The following is an 18,074-nucleotide window of genomic DNA, read 5'->3' as shown; positions in this document are numbered from 1 at the left end:
CAAGTAAAGGAACATAAAAAAGGGAGCCAGTAACACTATGTAAAAGTTAAGTATATATATATATATATATATATATATATATATATATATATATATATATATATATATGCATGTGTGTATATACATACATATACTTAATCTTTTAGCATATAGCTATCTATATGTATAAAGTTTGTATATGTGTGCGTATGTATGTACTTAACTTTATACATAGAGTGATACGAGGGAGTAAAATTACGCCGAAAGTAAATGTTACTTCATGATCTAAATATATTTAATATTATAAATTTAAGAAAGCTGAACACGATATTAAATTTCCCTCAACATAAATAATTTATTTACCTTGAAGAAATGAATGCAAAATTGTGGAACAGTTTAAATGAAGATTTATGGGAGAAATAGTAGGTGACGGCAAATGGCTCAACGATTGAAAAGAGAAAAGAAGGGAAGAGAGAAGAAATAGATAGGGAGAAAAAAGAGAAAAAAAAGGAACATAAAAAAGTAATCAGAGGGAGAGAATAAATATTAGAAATACTAACCCAACGTGTTATGCAGCGTCTATTATGATATTAGACCTCAGTCGAACGTGTACGCTTGCTTGTTTGCTTGCACACAGAATATTTTTCGATAATGGGAGGAATGGTAAATGTGACTATAATTATTGTTTTCATATTTGTTGCTCAAATGCTCAAAATAGAGAACAGATTAATCATTGTCACAAGATGATCATGTAATTGTTCCGTCGGTCCAATGATGACTCGGCAGTCCAATTCGAGCTCTAAAGTATCTTCCGGGTGACTGTAGCAAAGGTGTTGAGTGTTCTGTCTTTTCTAATGGTATGTTTTATCTCACGTTCTTCAATGTACGCAGATTCAGCAGTTGTATCCCCATTTGTGACTTGCTGTACGCCATGAACATCTGTCTTGGGCAAAACTTTCACACGAATTGAAATACAAACCAAATTGTTTGAGAGAGACCTTTAGGCTGTCCTTGAACTGTTTCCACTGCCTTCCCACAGCTCGTTTTCTTTGGACAGCTCATCGTATTTTGGATATCTTTACTCTGTCATGCGGCATAAATGATCCGCCCAACGGGCTTGACACTTCTGCAGCCTAGGGTGTGCTGACAAGAGTTTTGACTGATTAAAAACCTCTGTCAAGTAGGTTTGCTTGTCACTCCAACAATATACGGAGACCATGTGGAAATGATTCAGTTTCTTGGCAAGTCTGACATAAAAAGTTTCGTAGGCATACATGAAGACAGTAAGAATAATGCTTGTATATATGTTTTTTTTTTACATAGGCGTCACCACTTATCAAGGCCGATAGGCCACTCAAGGATAAGGGTTAAAGAGTGTAGAGTAGTCAAAAGGACAATATAGTAATCAATAGTAATGGAAGTTCGGTAAATTTGTTAACTTAAGTGGAACGGCTCATCAGAAACTTGTTCACGCTGGACTTGAAGACAACCATATTATAGAAAGCTGGAAAGCAGGAAAACGGAAGACAATTCCACAGACGTGCAGTTTTAAGAAAGAAGCTTTGATCATTGAATCTATGTTTAGGTTTAGGCACAGATAAAGATTGGGGAAAATTATTGATAATGTTTTCAGCTAGTCTAGTGTTTCTTGTGAAAGTTTGGCGAGGGGGGACCATAGATTGAAGCTCAGTCGAACACTTTCCATGAAAATAACGATAAAGCAGAGACAAACTCGCAACACCTCTTCTGTGAGATAGAGGTTGCAGCGAAGAGAAAAGGACATCTCCCACCAGGCCACGAAGTCTATTTTGAACCCTATCAAGGCAGGACAAGTCTTTTCTAGCAGCTCCTGCCCATATGTGGCAACAGTATTCCATGGACGTATCTGGCTCTTATATAGATAGAGAATTGCATCAGTAGTGAGATATCTACTGGATCGATAGAAGGATCCGACCATTTTTCCAGCGGCCTTGGCAACAGATTTGATGTACGTATTCCATTTAAGATCAGGAGTAAAGGTCAAGCTCAGAAGCCTGTCAAAACTTGAGGCCTCCCCAAGACGAGAGCCATTCATTTTAATTGATGCCAGATGGGGACCAGAACGTTGATGATGTAAAGATAGAAGCATGGTTTTAGATGCATTAAAAGTAACCAGCCACTCCTTTCCCCATTGTACAACGTGATCAAGATCAGAGGAGAGAGAGAATCGGAGAGAACTTGGTCGTTTACTGTCTTAGATGTGCTACCATAAATGGTAGTGTCGTCAGCAAAAATGTCTACGAATGATGTAAGGATGTGATTTGGAAGATCATTAATGTAGATCAGGAAAAGAGTTGGGCCCAAGATGAACCCCTGAGGGACTCCAGCATTTATACTGTGAGCTTCTGATTTTTGCGCATCAACTACTACTCTTATGAACCTATCAGAGAGAAATGATTTAATAATTGAGAAGACATTTCCAGCTATACCATAGCTGGAGATCTTGTGAAGTAAACCTTTATGCCATACCCTATCAAAGGCCTTTGATATGTCAAGAGCAATTGCCCTAGAAAGGTTGCCTCTGTCGAGAGATTCGCTAATCCTATGAGATATAACTGTAAGCACATCTGCTGTAGATCTAGCAGAACGGAAACCATATTACGTGTCACTAAGAAGGTTATTTTTGCTGAGATGGTTGATTACTTCTCTATTTAACACAAATTCCAGCAACTTACTCATGACGCACAGGAGACTTATTGGCCTGTACTGAGAGGGGGATGAACGATCACCTGAATTCTTAAATACAGGGCATACTGATGAGATTTTCCAGGGTGATGGGAAGCAATTCTCCTTAACACAACGTTTAAACAGTTTTGTAAGTGTGGGTGCTAGTTCTGGTTGAAGTTTTTTGAGTACTATAATTGGAATACCGTCAGGGCCGGTTGCTTTACTGGAATCAAGGTTTTTTATTAGCTTGGCAATATCACATACAGATATTTGTATACCACATAGTGTGTTTTCTGATACAGGAGGAAATATTGGGGGTTGGCGGCCTTGGTCGCAAAGGGTAGAATTGGCTGCAAAGTTCTTGGCAAAGAGTTTGGCTTTGTCTGATGCTGACGAGATTAACACAGGTCCATTGATGATAGTTGGGATAGAGCACACGCTTCTGTTCAGGATTCTGTTTGCAATTTGCCAAAACTGGTGGGAACCAAGCCGCTGCTCAGCTACTTTGGACTTGACGGACTGAGCATACAACTCTCTTGCGTTCTTTATTACTTTCTTACAATGGTTGCTGGCAGTCCTGAAACAGCTTTAGTTTCCATACATCTATTACGGTGGAAGCAGTGGAAAAAGTGATTACTGTGCGCAATAGCAGCAGCACATTCTGGAGAAAACCATGGCTGGCTGTTAGGTTTTTGCTGGAACTTTTTCGAGGGTATGAAATTGTCTATACCTACAATTAACCATTCTGTCAGGTCTGATACTATAGACGACATATCCTTTTTAAACATGGAACGCAGAGGAAGATCCGATATAAATGTACGGAAACTATCCCACTCAGCATTAGCGTATCGATATACTGTACGATGGAGAGGTACGTCTGAGGACTTATTACATTTCATTTTTATTTTAATTGATACAACTGAGTGGTCGGAAGATCCAAGAGGAGACCGAACGGAAACTGAACATAGTTCAGGGCAAGTTGTGAGAAAAGTTCTAGGAGACTTGCACACTGGCCGTCATTGTCGGGCACACGGGTGGGTTCGTGAACAATCTGAGTGAGGTCATAAGCAATGGAGAAATCATGACAGAATCTCCCCTCATCATCGGTCTTGTTTGAGTGGGTCAACCATTCCACATTGTGAACATTGATGTCTCCACATACGTGAATGTTAGCTGAAGGATATGCTGATAGAACTTGGTCAATTTTCTCAGATATGCTTTTAAAGATAGTAACTCTGCTGTTATGGGGGCGATAGAGAGTAAATATAAATGCCGTAGTGTGAGCTAGTGCTACTCGGAAGCACATATAGGGTAAGATAGGATCTTCTCTGGAGATGTCCCTACCACATGGAAAGACATCTTTTATATAGGTACATATTCCATGCCCATGGCGATCTTGGGGATCAGATTTGAAAGTTAGGTTCGAGTATCCTTTAATTACGAACTCATTTAGGGAAATAGTCTGTCCAATTCCAGTTTCGCTTAAAAATAAAAGGTCTGGTTTAGTCTCCTGTAATTGGGCTTCAACCTCTGGAAGGTTATAACGTAGACCCCTGATGTTGGAGAAGGAGACATGGTAGTGGGGTTTTACGTTGGAAGTTTCAGATCCGGGTTTAATCGTGTATTTTTTATTGAAACTTGTCATGATGGAATTTTGGAGTTTGTGGACTAGGTCGTCAGACTTGCTCAGAGCATGGCAGAGAGGGGAAACAAAGAGAGAAAAGTAACGAAGAAATTTTTTTGTAGCACATGATAAGGTAAAGCCGTAACAATTACCCACTAGTATGGCATCGAGAGGCCCCACCAGAGACTACTGCATGGTCCAGAATCCATTCACCAAATGGCAATACAGCAGCCCTAGTACTTTGCGCCTGCTGATAGGACAGCCTCCTTAGTGGTTAATCCAAGGTTCGGGTCCCTGACTATTAGGCGGATAACGTCAGCCCAGATAAAACGTTTACCTCCAGCACCCTTACTAGTTTGGCAGCCGACTTCCTCCTCGATCTCACACAGTGGATCGGAAACGTCGAAAGGCAGCGATAGTCTTGGTTACCCTGTAATCGACTTTTATCATCTGTGTGAACTGCGCTTGCCACGACTTTCAGGTTGGTTCCACGAATTGAGATCTGAGACTCAACTTATTATTTCCTTACGTCGGTCTTGTTTCTTGTTATAGTTAGCCTAAAGTTCTCACAAGCCTCAGAAAAACGATCAACAATATTCACGCTTAGCCATTGTATAAGGTTTGAGGACACATGTCTCAGCAAACAGGTGGTGGTCTTTAATTAGAATACACAATAACGTTAGAATGCATAATACATAATAACGTTAGAATACATAATATATAATAGCGTTAGAATACATAATATATTATACCGTTAGAATACATAATATATAATAACGTTAGAATACATAATACATAATAACGTTAGAATACATAATACATAATAAGGTTGGAATACATAATGCATAATACCGTTGGAATGCATAATACATAATAACGTTAGAATACATAATATATAATAGCGTTAGAATACATAATACATTATAACGTTAGAATACATAATATATAATAACGTTAGAATACATAATACATAATAACGTTAGAATGCATAATACATAATAACGTTAGAATACATAATATATAATAACGTTAGAATACATAATACATAATAACGTTAGAATACATAATACATAATAAAGTTAGAATATATAATAACGCTAGCATACATGATACATAATAACGTTAGAATATATAATATATAATAACGTTAGAAAACATTATATATAATAACGTTAGAATACATAATACATAATAACGTTAGAATACATAATACATAATAACGTTAGAATACATAATATATAATAGCGTTAGAATACATAATATATAATAACATTAGAATACATAATATATAATAACGTTAGAAAACATTATATATAATAACATTAGAATACATAATACATAATAACGTTAGAATACATAATACATAATAACGTTAGAATATATAAAAACGTTAGAATATATAATACATAATAACGTTAGAATACATAATACATAATAACGTTAGAATACATAATATGATAACGTTAGAATACATAATACATAATAACGTTAGAATACATAATACATAATAACGTTAGAATGCATAACATAATAACGTTAGAATACATAATACATAATAACGTTAGAATACATAATACATAATAACGTAAGAATACATAATATATAATAGCGTTAGAATACATAATACATATTAACATTAGAATACATAATACATAATAAGGCTAGAATAAATAATATATGATAACGTTAGAATGCATAATATATAATAACGTTAGAATGCATGATGCATAGTAACGTCAGAATATATAATACATAATAACGTTAGAATACATAATATATAATATAGTTAGAATACAGAATACATAATAACTTTAGAATATATAATATATAATAACGTTAGAATACATAATATATAATAACGGTAGAATACATAATGCATAATAACGTAAGAATTATAATACATAATAACGTTAGAATACATAATATATGATAACGTTAGAATACATAATACATATTAACATTAGAATACATAATACATAATAAGGCTAGAATAAATAATATATGATAACGTTAGAATGCATAATACATAATAACGTTAGAATACATAATACATAATAACGTTAGAATACATAATACATATTAAAATTAGAATACATAATACATAATAAGGCTAGAATAAATAATATATGATAACGTTAGAATGCATGATGCATAGTAACGTCAGAATATATAATACATAACAACGTTAGAATACATAATATACAATATAGTTAGAATACAGAATACATAATAACTATAGAATATATAATATATAATAGCGTTAGAATACATAATATATAATAACGGTAGAATACATAATATATAATAACGTTAGAATATATAATAATGTTAGAATACATAATACATAATAACGTTAGAATACATAATATATAATAACGGTAGAATACATAATGCATAATAACGTCAGAATATATAATATATAATAAACTTAGAATATATAATAACGTTAGTATACATAATATATAATAACGTAAGAATACATAATGAATAATAACGTTAGAATACATAATATATATAATAATGTTAGAATATATAATATATAATAATCTTAGAATACATAGTACATAATAACGTTAGAATACATAATACATAATAACGTTAGAATACATAGTACATAATAACGTTAGAATACATAATACATAATAACCTTAGAATATATAATAACGTTAGTATACATAATATATAATAACGTTAGAATACATAATACATAAAAACGGTAGAATACATAATACCTAATAACGTTAGAATACATAATAAGATTTGAATACATAATACATAATAACGTTAGAATTCATAATATATAATAACGTTAGAGTATATAATATATAATAACGTTAGAATACATAATACATAATAACGTTAGAATACATAATAAGATTTGAATACATAATACATAATAACATTAGAATTCATAATATATATTAACGTTAGATTACATAATGCATAATAACGTTAGAATATATAATATATAAAAACGTTAGAATATATAACATATAATAATGTTAGAATACATAATACATAATAACGTTAGAATACATAATATATAATAACGTTAGAATACATAATAACATTAGAATACGTAATAGATAATAACTTTCGAATATATAATATATAATAACGTTAGAATACATAATACATAATAACGTTAGAATTCATAATATATAATAACGTTAGAATATATATTATATCATAACGTTAGAATACATAATACATCATAACGTTAGAATACATAATAACGTTAGAATACATAATAACGTTAGATTACATAATACATAATAACGTAAGAATACATAATATGTAATAACGTTAGAATACAAAATATATAATAGCGCTAGAATATATAATAAATAATTACGTTAGAATACATAATATATAATAACGTTAGAATTCATAATACATAATAACATTAGAATATATAATAACGTTAGAATACATAATACATAATAACGTTAGAATGCATAATACATAATAACATTAGAATACATAATACATAATACCGTTAGAATACATAATACATAATAACGTTAGAATACATAATACATAATACATAATTACGTTAGAATACATAATATAGAACGTTAGAATACATAATACATAATAACGTTAGAATACATAATACATAATAACATTAGAATACATAATACATAATAACGTTAGAATACATAATACATAATAACGTTAGAATATATAATAACCTTAGAATACATAATACATAATATCGTTAGAATACATAATATATAATAACGTTAGAATATATAATACATAATAACGTTAGAATACATAATACATAATAACGTTAGAATACATAATACATAATAACGTTAGAATACATAATATATAACGTTAGAATACATAATACATAATAACGTTAGAATATATAATAACGTTAGAATGCCTAATACATAATAACGTTAGAATACATAATATATAATAACGTTAGAATACATAATATATAACGTTAGAATACATAATACATAATAACGTTAGAATACATAATAACGTTAGAATACCTAATACATAATAACGTTAGAATACATAATACATAATAACGTTAGAATATATAATAACGTTAGAATACATAATATATAATAATGTTAGAATACATAATACATAATAATGTTTGAATATATAATAACGTTAGAATACACAATACATAATAATGTTAGAATACATAATACATAATAACGTAAGAATACATAATACATAATAACGTTAGAATACATAATACATAATAACGTTAGAATACATAATACATAATAATGTTAGAATACATAATACATAATAACGTTAGAATACATAATATATAATAACGTTAGAATACATAATATATAATAACGTTAGAATATATAATAACGTTAGAATGCATAATACATAATAACGTTAGAATACATAATACATAATAGCGTTAGAATACATAATATATAATAACGTTAGAATACATAATATATAATAACGTTAGAATACATAATTCATAATAACGCTAGGATACTGTTATGGCTTGCAATAAGCCAAAACAAAACAGAACAACGAAATAGAGTGTAAACAATGTATTACTGGAACAACAACGTAAAAAGGTTACAAATGAAAAGAGTAGTAAACCTCACCGTGCAGGCGAGGGTCGCTCTGGCGTTTAATCCACACCTGGAATCAAAAGGTCTATGGTTTATATAATTGATAGAACAGTCCATTTGGAGGGTGATTCATTCACAACAGATACATTATATATAATAACGTAAGAATACATAATACATAATACATAATACATAATAACGTTAGAATACATAATACATACGTAGCTTCAAGAAAGTTCGAAAAGAATGCGTGTGAGTTGAAGAGGGCGTGAAATTTGTCTCACATGCCATGGATTTTGTGCGTGCGTTACGGGCATGTTTAGGACGAAACGAATGAGAGAAAAGAGAGAGGCTTTGTTTTGGCTTTTATCATACTGGTTTCAGCGCCTCCTAGCATGGCAAAAATGCATCATAAGCTCTCAGGACCTTGTAGTGTGTAGTGTGTATGTCGCTGTGGAAAGGTAAGTAATGCTACCATCTTCATTTGCAACTTTTTATTTTCCTTGCATTCCAAATGGACGTTATTTTAAAAGATATTAAAAGAATGCATTACATATTTTTTTTAATTGCCTGTCTTCCATTGAAGGTGTCATTGATGGACTTCTTATCAACCGATTTGGCATTTTTCACGTGATTCTTCTTGGATGTTTCCTGCAAGTCTTTTGTATGATTGGTTCATCCTTTTGCACCAACGCTATCACCTTAGTCGTTGTCCTCGGTTTATTCGCAGGTAAGGCGACCATTAATTTACAAAAGCACATCAATATAGGCATCGCCGTCAAAGTATAAATAATTGAATGTGTGAGTTATTCGTATTTGCGTTTAGCGATATTAAGTGACATTCAAATTCCGCACCGTCTTCTTATTAGAAAGGGTAATATTCACCATTGACACCGTTTTTTTAAACGACGAATATGCTGTATATGCTGTCTTCCCTTCTTTCCTCTACCATTTTCTCCCTTATTGTTCTTCAGTCATCATTCTCTATCATCTATTTTCTCTTCTCCACTCAATTCTTATCTCTATAACCTCACTCCTCTTCTACAGTCTCTTATACTGTCTTTGGTAATTTGACAAAATCGATGACAATGACTACGTAATAACATTTAAGAACACTCTAAATGTCAACTCCTTCAACTCATTTTATTTAAACATATATCTACATTTTGTCAAAGGCGATGATTAATATATATATATATATATATCAGCTAATGAGTGTGATACTTGTCGTTGGCCATACAAACACACACAACATTTTCCTATATATAATATAATCTTATTTAGAATAGAATTTAAATGAGAATAAAACAAATGAAATGGTTACTCGTTCTTATTTATATTAGTTTAGTTCTAATCAAAGAAGAAAAAATTCCAATTTTGAGGTAAGATAAAAGATTTGTTTAAAAAAGTAAATGATGTATTTCATATTATTTTCGGTTGATATCACACGATAATAAACAGGCAAAAATAAAACATACGAATATATAATTAATGTCTTTTATTGCCCCTTCATCTGTTTGCATCACGTGACTATGTGTCAAGCTAAATAAGAAACGGATATACTACTACTACTACTACTATTGCGATTACTTATATGGACGTTGCTTCAGATAAGGTGTGTAGCCACTTGATAAAATGAGCCAATTCTAATAATGAGACGCTCAAAAAGGGCTAGCAAAAAGAACCTCCAGGAGCCCGATAGAAATAAAGGGTTGGATAACAAAAAGTATACTACTACTACTACTACTACTACATTTTAATTATTCAATGTCTGATAATAAATTACTTTCCTTAATTGTTAAAATTGTTAATTGTTTAGCATATTAGAAATCTAGACGTTCATCTAATAGTTATTTTATTTATCTTAAATTTTATAGTTATTTTAATTAGCATCTTCTTTCTCGCTCTCTCTCTCTCTCTCTTTCTCTCTCCCTCCCTCTCTCTAATTTGATTGATGATGTCATCATTTTGCAACGTAATTCACTGCGCCATTATCCTTGTTTCAATGGATAACGACATGCATTAGTGAACCAGGTAATACGTCCACAGTTTTAATATCATACATATAAACATATGTATAAACAACGAAAATAATGAAACGATCTTCGGTGCGTATTAATTAAGAATTCCACTAAAAATAAACTTTCAAAATTGTTTTCCTCTTCTTAATAATTCAGTTCACGTTTAACAAATTTCGAGAACATTTAGCAATTATTTCAATTTTACATAAAATTACTATTTATATTCAGAATGTTTTTCTTTTTCTTTTCTTCTTATTGTTTTCTATTTCTTTTTTTTTTCATATAACTCTCTCCTCCTCCTCCTCCTCCTCCTCCTCTCCTTTTTCTTCTCTCTTGTAAACTATTCGTCGTTTTCCCTCTTCTTTTTTCTATCTTGTGGCTTCTTGGTTTAAAAAAAAAAAAGGTTTCTTCTTTTTCTTCTCTCTCTAATTTTCTTATTAATTCTTCCTTTCCTATCGTTTTTACTTCTCCATATTCTCTCTTTGTTGTTCTTGTCATTTTCTTTCTTTTTTCTTCTTCTTGCTCAATTAAAAACATCTTTTATTTCTTTCAGGTTTGGGTAATTGTTTCTTATTCGTTAATGCCTTCATCTTCATCGGAGTTTATTTCGGAGACGCGGCCAAACCAATGATCGCTTTCCTATCCGTGGCCGGCCCAATTGGAGGACTCATTTTCCCCAACCTGATTGCGATCTTCATCGAACATTATAGTTGGAGGGGGTCTATGTTCATATTAGCCGGAATGAATTTGCAGGTCGTCCCCTTGGCCGTATTTCTTACCTTCGCCCAAAAGAATCGGACGAAAGAGCCGACGAACTACGAAGCGGGAAAAAAGAGAAGCCCAGAACCTGCCCCTTCCCCTCCTTCTACTACTTCCCCTTCTTCATCCTCTTCTTTATCTTCTTCTTCGAAACTTTTAGATGTCAGCGTCTTAAAAAACTTTCCGTTTGTCATGTATCTCTTCAGCGTGGGTTTTACTGTGGCCGGGGTCAATAGTGTTTTCAGCATGCTACCAGATATTCTTTACGAGAAGGGCCTTAACCTGAAAGCAGCTGCTCGGTTGTTCGCACTTTATTATATTCTATCGGCTGTGCCGAGGTAAGTAACCAAATAAAAAATGCTTTCTTTTCATGTTTTATTATTTCGAATACCAAACGATTGATTCAAACACCTCCGAAAATAATACAATTCGATGTATAAGAAGCATTCTGCGTAGTGTGTACAATGCAGTCTTGTAGAAAAACATTGTTAGATACGAGACTAAGTAAAAACAATATTGAAAAATTACAATAATTTTCAATTATAAAGCATGGTATATAAACCAGGATGATATCGTGGTGTTATGCTTTGTAGATTTTCGATGTATATCTCATCCTTAAATCGAAGCAAATTTGTTTAAATATATACATCCATTCGTTGGTCCGTATTTACGTCGGAAGGAATAGGACCACAGTAGAGTAGATTTTCAGAGGTTTTTCAGTTATTTTGAAATGCGGGTTGACATTTAGTTTTTTATGAAATTATAACAATATTTACCAGTAGTAATCATATTATTATGCGTTTCACTTAGCTGTAATTTTAATTATTGATTAATTATTTAATATGCACATATTTCTTTTTTGTTTTTGTAAGATCTAAGGGAAGTAACTCGCTGTAATAACTATTCGAGTTAAAGAGAGTAATTTCCCATGGCTGCTTTTAAATATTTTTGTTGGAATTTTGTATGTGCCTATTGTTGTTGTTATTTAACTTAAATTTATTTTCAATATTGTCATTATTTTCTATTGTGGTGCGTAACAGTGTTTTTCTACAATACTGACTTAGAAACACAATTTCTTAAAAAAAATTTTAAAAATTAATTCATGGGTTTCTTATCTATTTTACATAATTTACAAAAATTCCATGGCCTTCTCATCTATTATATATTATTTTAAAAAATATCATATATTTCGTGGCCTTCTCATCTATTTTATATAATTTACAAAAAAAAAATTATATTGACTGGCCTTATTATCCATTTTATTTAATTTTCAAAAATATATACATTTCATGGTTTTTTATACATTTTATATAATTTACAAAAAATCATATATTTCACGAACTTCTTATATATTTTATATAATTTACAAAATATATATTTAATGGCCTTCTTATCTATTTTATATAATTTACAAAAACATTTATATTGCCTGGTCTTATTATCCACTTTATTTAATTTTCAAAAAAAAATATATATTTCATTGCTTTTTATACATTTTATATAATTTACAAAAATCCTATATTTCATGGCCTTCTTATGTATTTGATATAATTTACAAAATGTTATATATTTAATAGCAGTTTATGTAATTTACAAAAAATCATATATTTCATGGCCGTCTTATCTATTTTATATAATTTACAAACAATCATATATTTCATGGCTTTCTTATCTATTTTATATAATTTACAAAATATTATATATTAATTGGCCTTCTTATCCATTTTATATAATTTACAAAAAATCATATATTTCATGACCTTCTAATATATTATATATAATTTACAAAATATTATATATTTAATGGCCTTCTTATCCATTTTATATAATTTACAAACAATCATATATTTCATGGCCTTCTTATCCATATATATAATTTACAAAAAATTATATATTTCATGGCCTTCTTATCCATTTTATATAATTTACCAAAAATCATATATTTCATGGCCTTCTTATCCATTTTATATAATTTACAAAAAATTATATATTTCATGGCCTTCTTATCCATTTTATATAATTTACAAAAAATTATCTATTTCATGGCCTTCTTATCCATTTTATATAATTTACAAAAAAATATATATTTCATGGCCTTCTTATCCATTTTATATAATTTACAAAAAATTATATATTTCATAGCCTTCTTATTCATTTTATATAATTTACAAAAAATCATATATTTCATGGCCTTCTTATCCATTTTATATAATTTACCAAAAATCATATATTTCATGGCCTTCTCATCCATTTTATATAATTTACAAAAAATCATATATTTCATGGCCTTCTTATCCATATATATAATTTACAAAAATTATATATTTCATGGCCTTCTTATCCATTTTATATAATTTACCAAAAATCATATATTTCATGGCCTTCTTATCCATTTTATATAATTTACAAAAAATCATATATTTCATGGCCTTCTCATCCATTTTATATAATTTACAAAAAATCATATATTTCATGGCCTTCTTATCCATATATATAATTTACAAAAATTATATATTTCTGGGCTTTCTTATCCATTTTATATAATTTACAAAAAATCATATATTTCATGGCCTTCTTATCCATTTTATATAATTTACAAAAAATTATATATTTCATGGCCTTCTTATCCATTTTATATAATTTACAAAAAATTATATATTTCATGGCCTTCTTATTCATTTTATATAATTTACCAAAAACCATATATTTCATGGCCTTCTTATCTATTTTGTATATTTTTTCCAATTCACAATAGTAACTCGATGTTTATTTCAAAGATTTTACAAGCTGTTATTAAAAGCAATTACAATTTTATAATAATAACTGTCTCATGTTAAATGTGATGTCTGTCGGTAAAAAAAAAATACGTTGCAAGTTCATAAAACCTCACAGTATATACATACAAATTCCATTTACTTTGTCATCAGATATATTTAAACCAGATTCACGAAAGAAAGTAAAGTTGCTTTCACTTTATTATATTCTGTTAGTTGCGCTTGTGTAGGAAAGACTTTTTATAAATTCGCACCATCATATTTAACGCATTTAATTAAATACTTCAAAGATTATATAAGGTATGCCATTCTAAACTTTATAAAAAAAAATCTATTTTCAAATGCGTAGTTTATCGGTTTGTCGGTAACATAAAAAATCGAAGGTTCGTAAAACCTGCTATACAAATAAAAGTTAATAATTTCGTCGTTGGATATGTTAAAGTTAAGGCAGCGACATTCAGGTAAAACCATAACAAGCAGCGATTTTGTTTTTCTTTAATGTTTATATTATTTGTAAATAAATACTTAATGATTCATTCTGAAGAACGCATGCCCTAAAATACTTACAGATAGGACTGACATTTGCAAGGTCACGTCTGTGAGAAATATGGCGCAGACAAGAAGAAAAAGGTGGGGACCACAAAATGAATTATAAATGTATCTTATTTCGAACTACTTTTAAATATTAAATCTTATATTTAACGCAAACATATCACAAATTGATTAGTAAACTAAACTAAATTTTGATTAGTTTATTTAGCAACTGTATTGTCCTTGAAAAATTTATGTTGTTAATAATGATGATTAGTCACATTCTATATTTCTCCCTTTAATTTTGCAGCCATTTACTTGAACGCGTCCATTGTAGCGACGAGTTTTAATATTACTTCAATAATAACGCCTTTCGGCTAAGAGGAAAGTGTAGTATTCATTAAGATACTACACAACCTTTTCAATTCTCAGTTAGTGAGGAAGAAATCCTTCTAGACGGAGGTAAATTTTGTGTTAAAATTCATTCACTCGTTTTGACAAGCTAAATATTCCTCATTTTTTAAAACTAATCTTATGCTCATAGAGAGGCAAGTAAATAGGAGAATAAAGGAACGATGCAATCCGGGTTAGGAAAACATAAATCTTAAAGGAAATACGATTATGAAATTAATAAAAAAAACAATTTACTCTTTTATTCTATATTTGTGACGTATTTGCGCTAAAATAATAAAATAAGTTATAAGCCTTATTGTAAATGTTCGTTCTGAACAACTTAGCGATTTTGTTAAGGTTTTCCCTTTTAATAAATTTGGCTCAGAATCGATATTTACGGTAATTTAAAGGCAAATAATAATAAGTCTTTATACTTAATATACTAAATAGTAATTGGTCCCCCGACGAAAAGAGGGTGGACCTGTAAATTCACCCTTGTCCGTTCGTCCGTTCGTCTGTCCGTACTTTTCTCAATAACTACGCCTTGAAATTTTTTGAAATTTTGCACAAACATAATAATATGATTTTGCACAATCATCATAATATGATTAAAAAAGTAACAGAACGGATTTTCTGGGAAAACTCCGATTGTACCCCTAGGGGTGCCTTTCGGATTAAATGGCTAAAATTGACCCTTTTGTGTTTATTCAAAAAAATGATGTCTTGGATTTTAATAAAACTTTCTGAAAAGTTGTAACTAACTGATTTCTATAAAATTTTGTTTGTCTATAATTCGTGATAACTTTTGGATGTGCCCCAGGGGCTCTTTTAGGGCTAATAAAAGCACTTCATTTTGGGGACTATTTTATCATATTTTCCAAAATTTTCTATGTATGTCTATTTAGCAGTTTTACATGGTGCTGAACTCAAATTTAAAATGTATGTATGTCTATTTAGCTGAACTCAAATTTAAAATGTATGTATGTCTATTTAGCTGAACTCAAATTTAAAATGTATGTATGTCTATTTAGCTGAACTCAAATTTAAAATGTATGTATGTCTATTTAGCTGAACTCAAATTTAAAATGTATGTATGTCTATTTAGCTGAACTCAAATTTAAAATGTATGTATGTCTATTTAGCTGAACTCAAATTTAAAAATGTTAAGACATTGGGGACATTTGGGCCTAAATGGAGAGGGGGGGGAGGAATGATGGACTTAGTCATTTCTTTTTTTTTTTTCGCATGATGCAGAACTCAAATTTATATATATTAAGGCCTAAAACTGCACTGTATATTTTCACCATTTTTTGACCTCCCCTGGGGATTTTTGGGGGTGGGATAAATGCTAAACTTAGCCATTTTTCTTCGTTCACTATGCACTCATGGGGGACCATGCATGCTTCACTTGTTTTAACGCCAATAGGTCACAGATGAGTAGATAAATTCAAATAATTTGTATTTGATTAATTTCCCAACATTTACCGCCATGTTTGAATTAATGGTTAGAATGTTTGCTAATGAGACAGGAGACCAGGGTTCAAATCTCGGTCGAGTCATATAAAAGACTCAAAGGATCAAGGGCAAGTGGAATAATGCTAGAACATGAGCTGCGCCTTTATCTACACATCGATATAATAGTTAAGCCTTCGTGTCGCCCTCGACTATGGTTTTCATTTTACTTTTTTTTTTAACGATTTCTTTCGGCAATATTAATTTAATGATTACCTTAGTTTATAAAATCTACAAATCTGTTAAATACGAAATGCAATTTCTTTAAAATGGTTGCAAAGAGCCGCATGCTTGACATGCTTCTACCAGAAAATTATAAGGCAAAGAAGGTAACTTTCACATTGCTTATGACAATGTGTTTGTAGAAATATTCTATTTTACAAAAAACTCGTTCACGGGTGGATGAAAAATGGCTTTGCTGTGATCGTTTGCTCGTTGTCTTTACCCCGTTTCGAAGCTTTATTTCGACTATGGTTTTCATGTTTCGTGAAAACAGTAAAGTCTTTTCCTACACCAGATTTCTCTCGTACATTAATTTCTTTTGTTGCTGTTTATTCATTTGATTACGGCTAAGTGCTAACAAATGATTAATTGTCCTAAAAATCTAAAATGACCTGGAAATAAGGGTTCATTTTTCGTTAAATATATATACGAAATTGATTCCATTCTCTAAAAGTTGGGTTCATGAAGGGCACAAATTCTGCTGAGTTAGGGCCCTTTTTTTTACCTCATTTTATCTCATAGTTATTTTTTTTAAATTGTTTCTTAACATAAAAGAAATCTTTAAATTGTTAAAAAAAAATCAAAAATAAGTTAAAATAAGTTATCTTCCTTGATATGATGCCCTAAAGTTGTTGTTTATTTAATGTCTTTTAATGGGTATACCGTCTGTTCCTTTTGATTTATGCTGAATCTTACCTTTTCTTTCAGAATGGGATAGTTTATAACTAATCGCGTGAAATCCCTTATCGAGAAATACTGATGGAGCTGCTCAGGCATTTTTGTAAGCCAGAGCATGCTAATCCTAGAGTGCTTTCTTTATTATTATTTTTTTAACCACGCCTAAACCTTGTGCCTAACCTCCTGGAGAGGATCAGAATTAATAACTTGTAGTTCAAAGTTACCTCCCTTGCATTGGAGTCACTTCTTGCTATTCTTGTCATTTAATGATTTCTAATTAGTTGCTTCTAAAAAAAAAAAAAAA

The 18,074-nt window shown here is 30.5% G+C and overlaps 1 protein-coding gene across 2 annotated transcripts in view; it reads left to right on the top strand.

Moving 5' to 3' along the window:
* LOC145243688 (monocarboxylate transporter 2-like) overlaps positions 1–18,074 on the top strand; it is an 82,537-nt gene that overhangs the window by 23,826 nt on the left and 40,637 nt on the right. For both annotated transcript variants that reach the window (XM_080106747.1, XM_080106748.1), the window contains 2 exons: positions 9,467–9,610; positions 11,455–11,998. In XM_080106747.1, the coding sequence (XP_079962873.1) occupies positions 9,467–9,610; positions 11,455–11,998 (688 nt within the window). The remainder of the gene's footprint in view (positions 1–9,466; positions 9,611–11,454; positions 11,999–18,074) is intronic.

This window comes from Euprymna scolopes, chromosome 22 (genome assembly GCF_053919585.1).
Source record: "Euprymna scolopes isolate OS-2025 chromosome 22, ASM5391958v1, whole genome shotgun sequence".
NCBI classification, from domain to species: domain Eukaryota; kingdom Metazoa; phylum Mollusca; class Cephalopoda; order Sepiida; family Sepiolidae; genus Euprymna; species Euprymna scolopes.
Note: the sequence above shows the minus strand (reverse complement) of the source record. Positions and strands in the feature narration are given on the sequence as shown.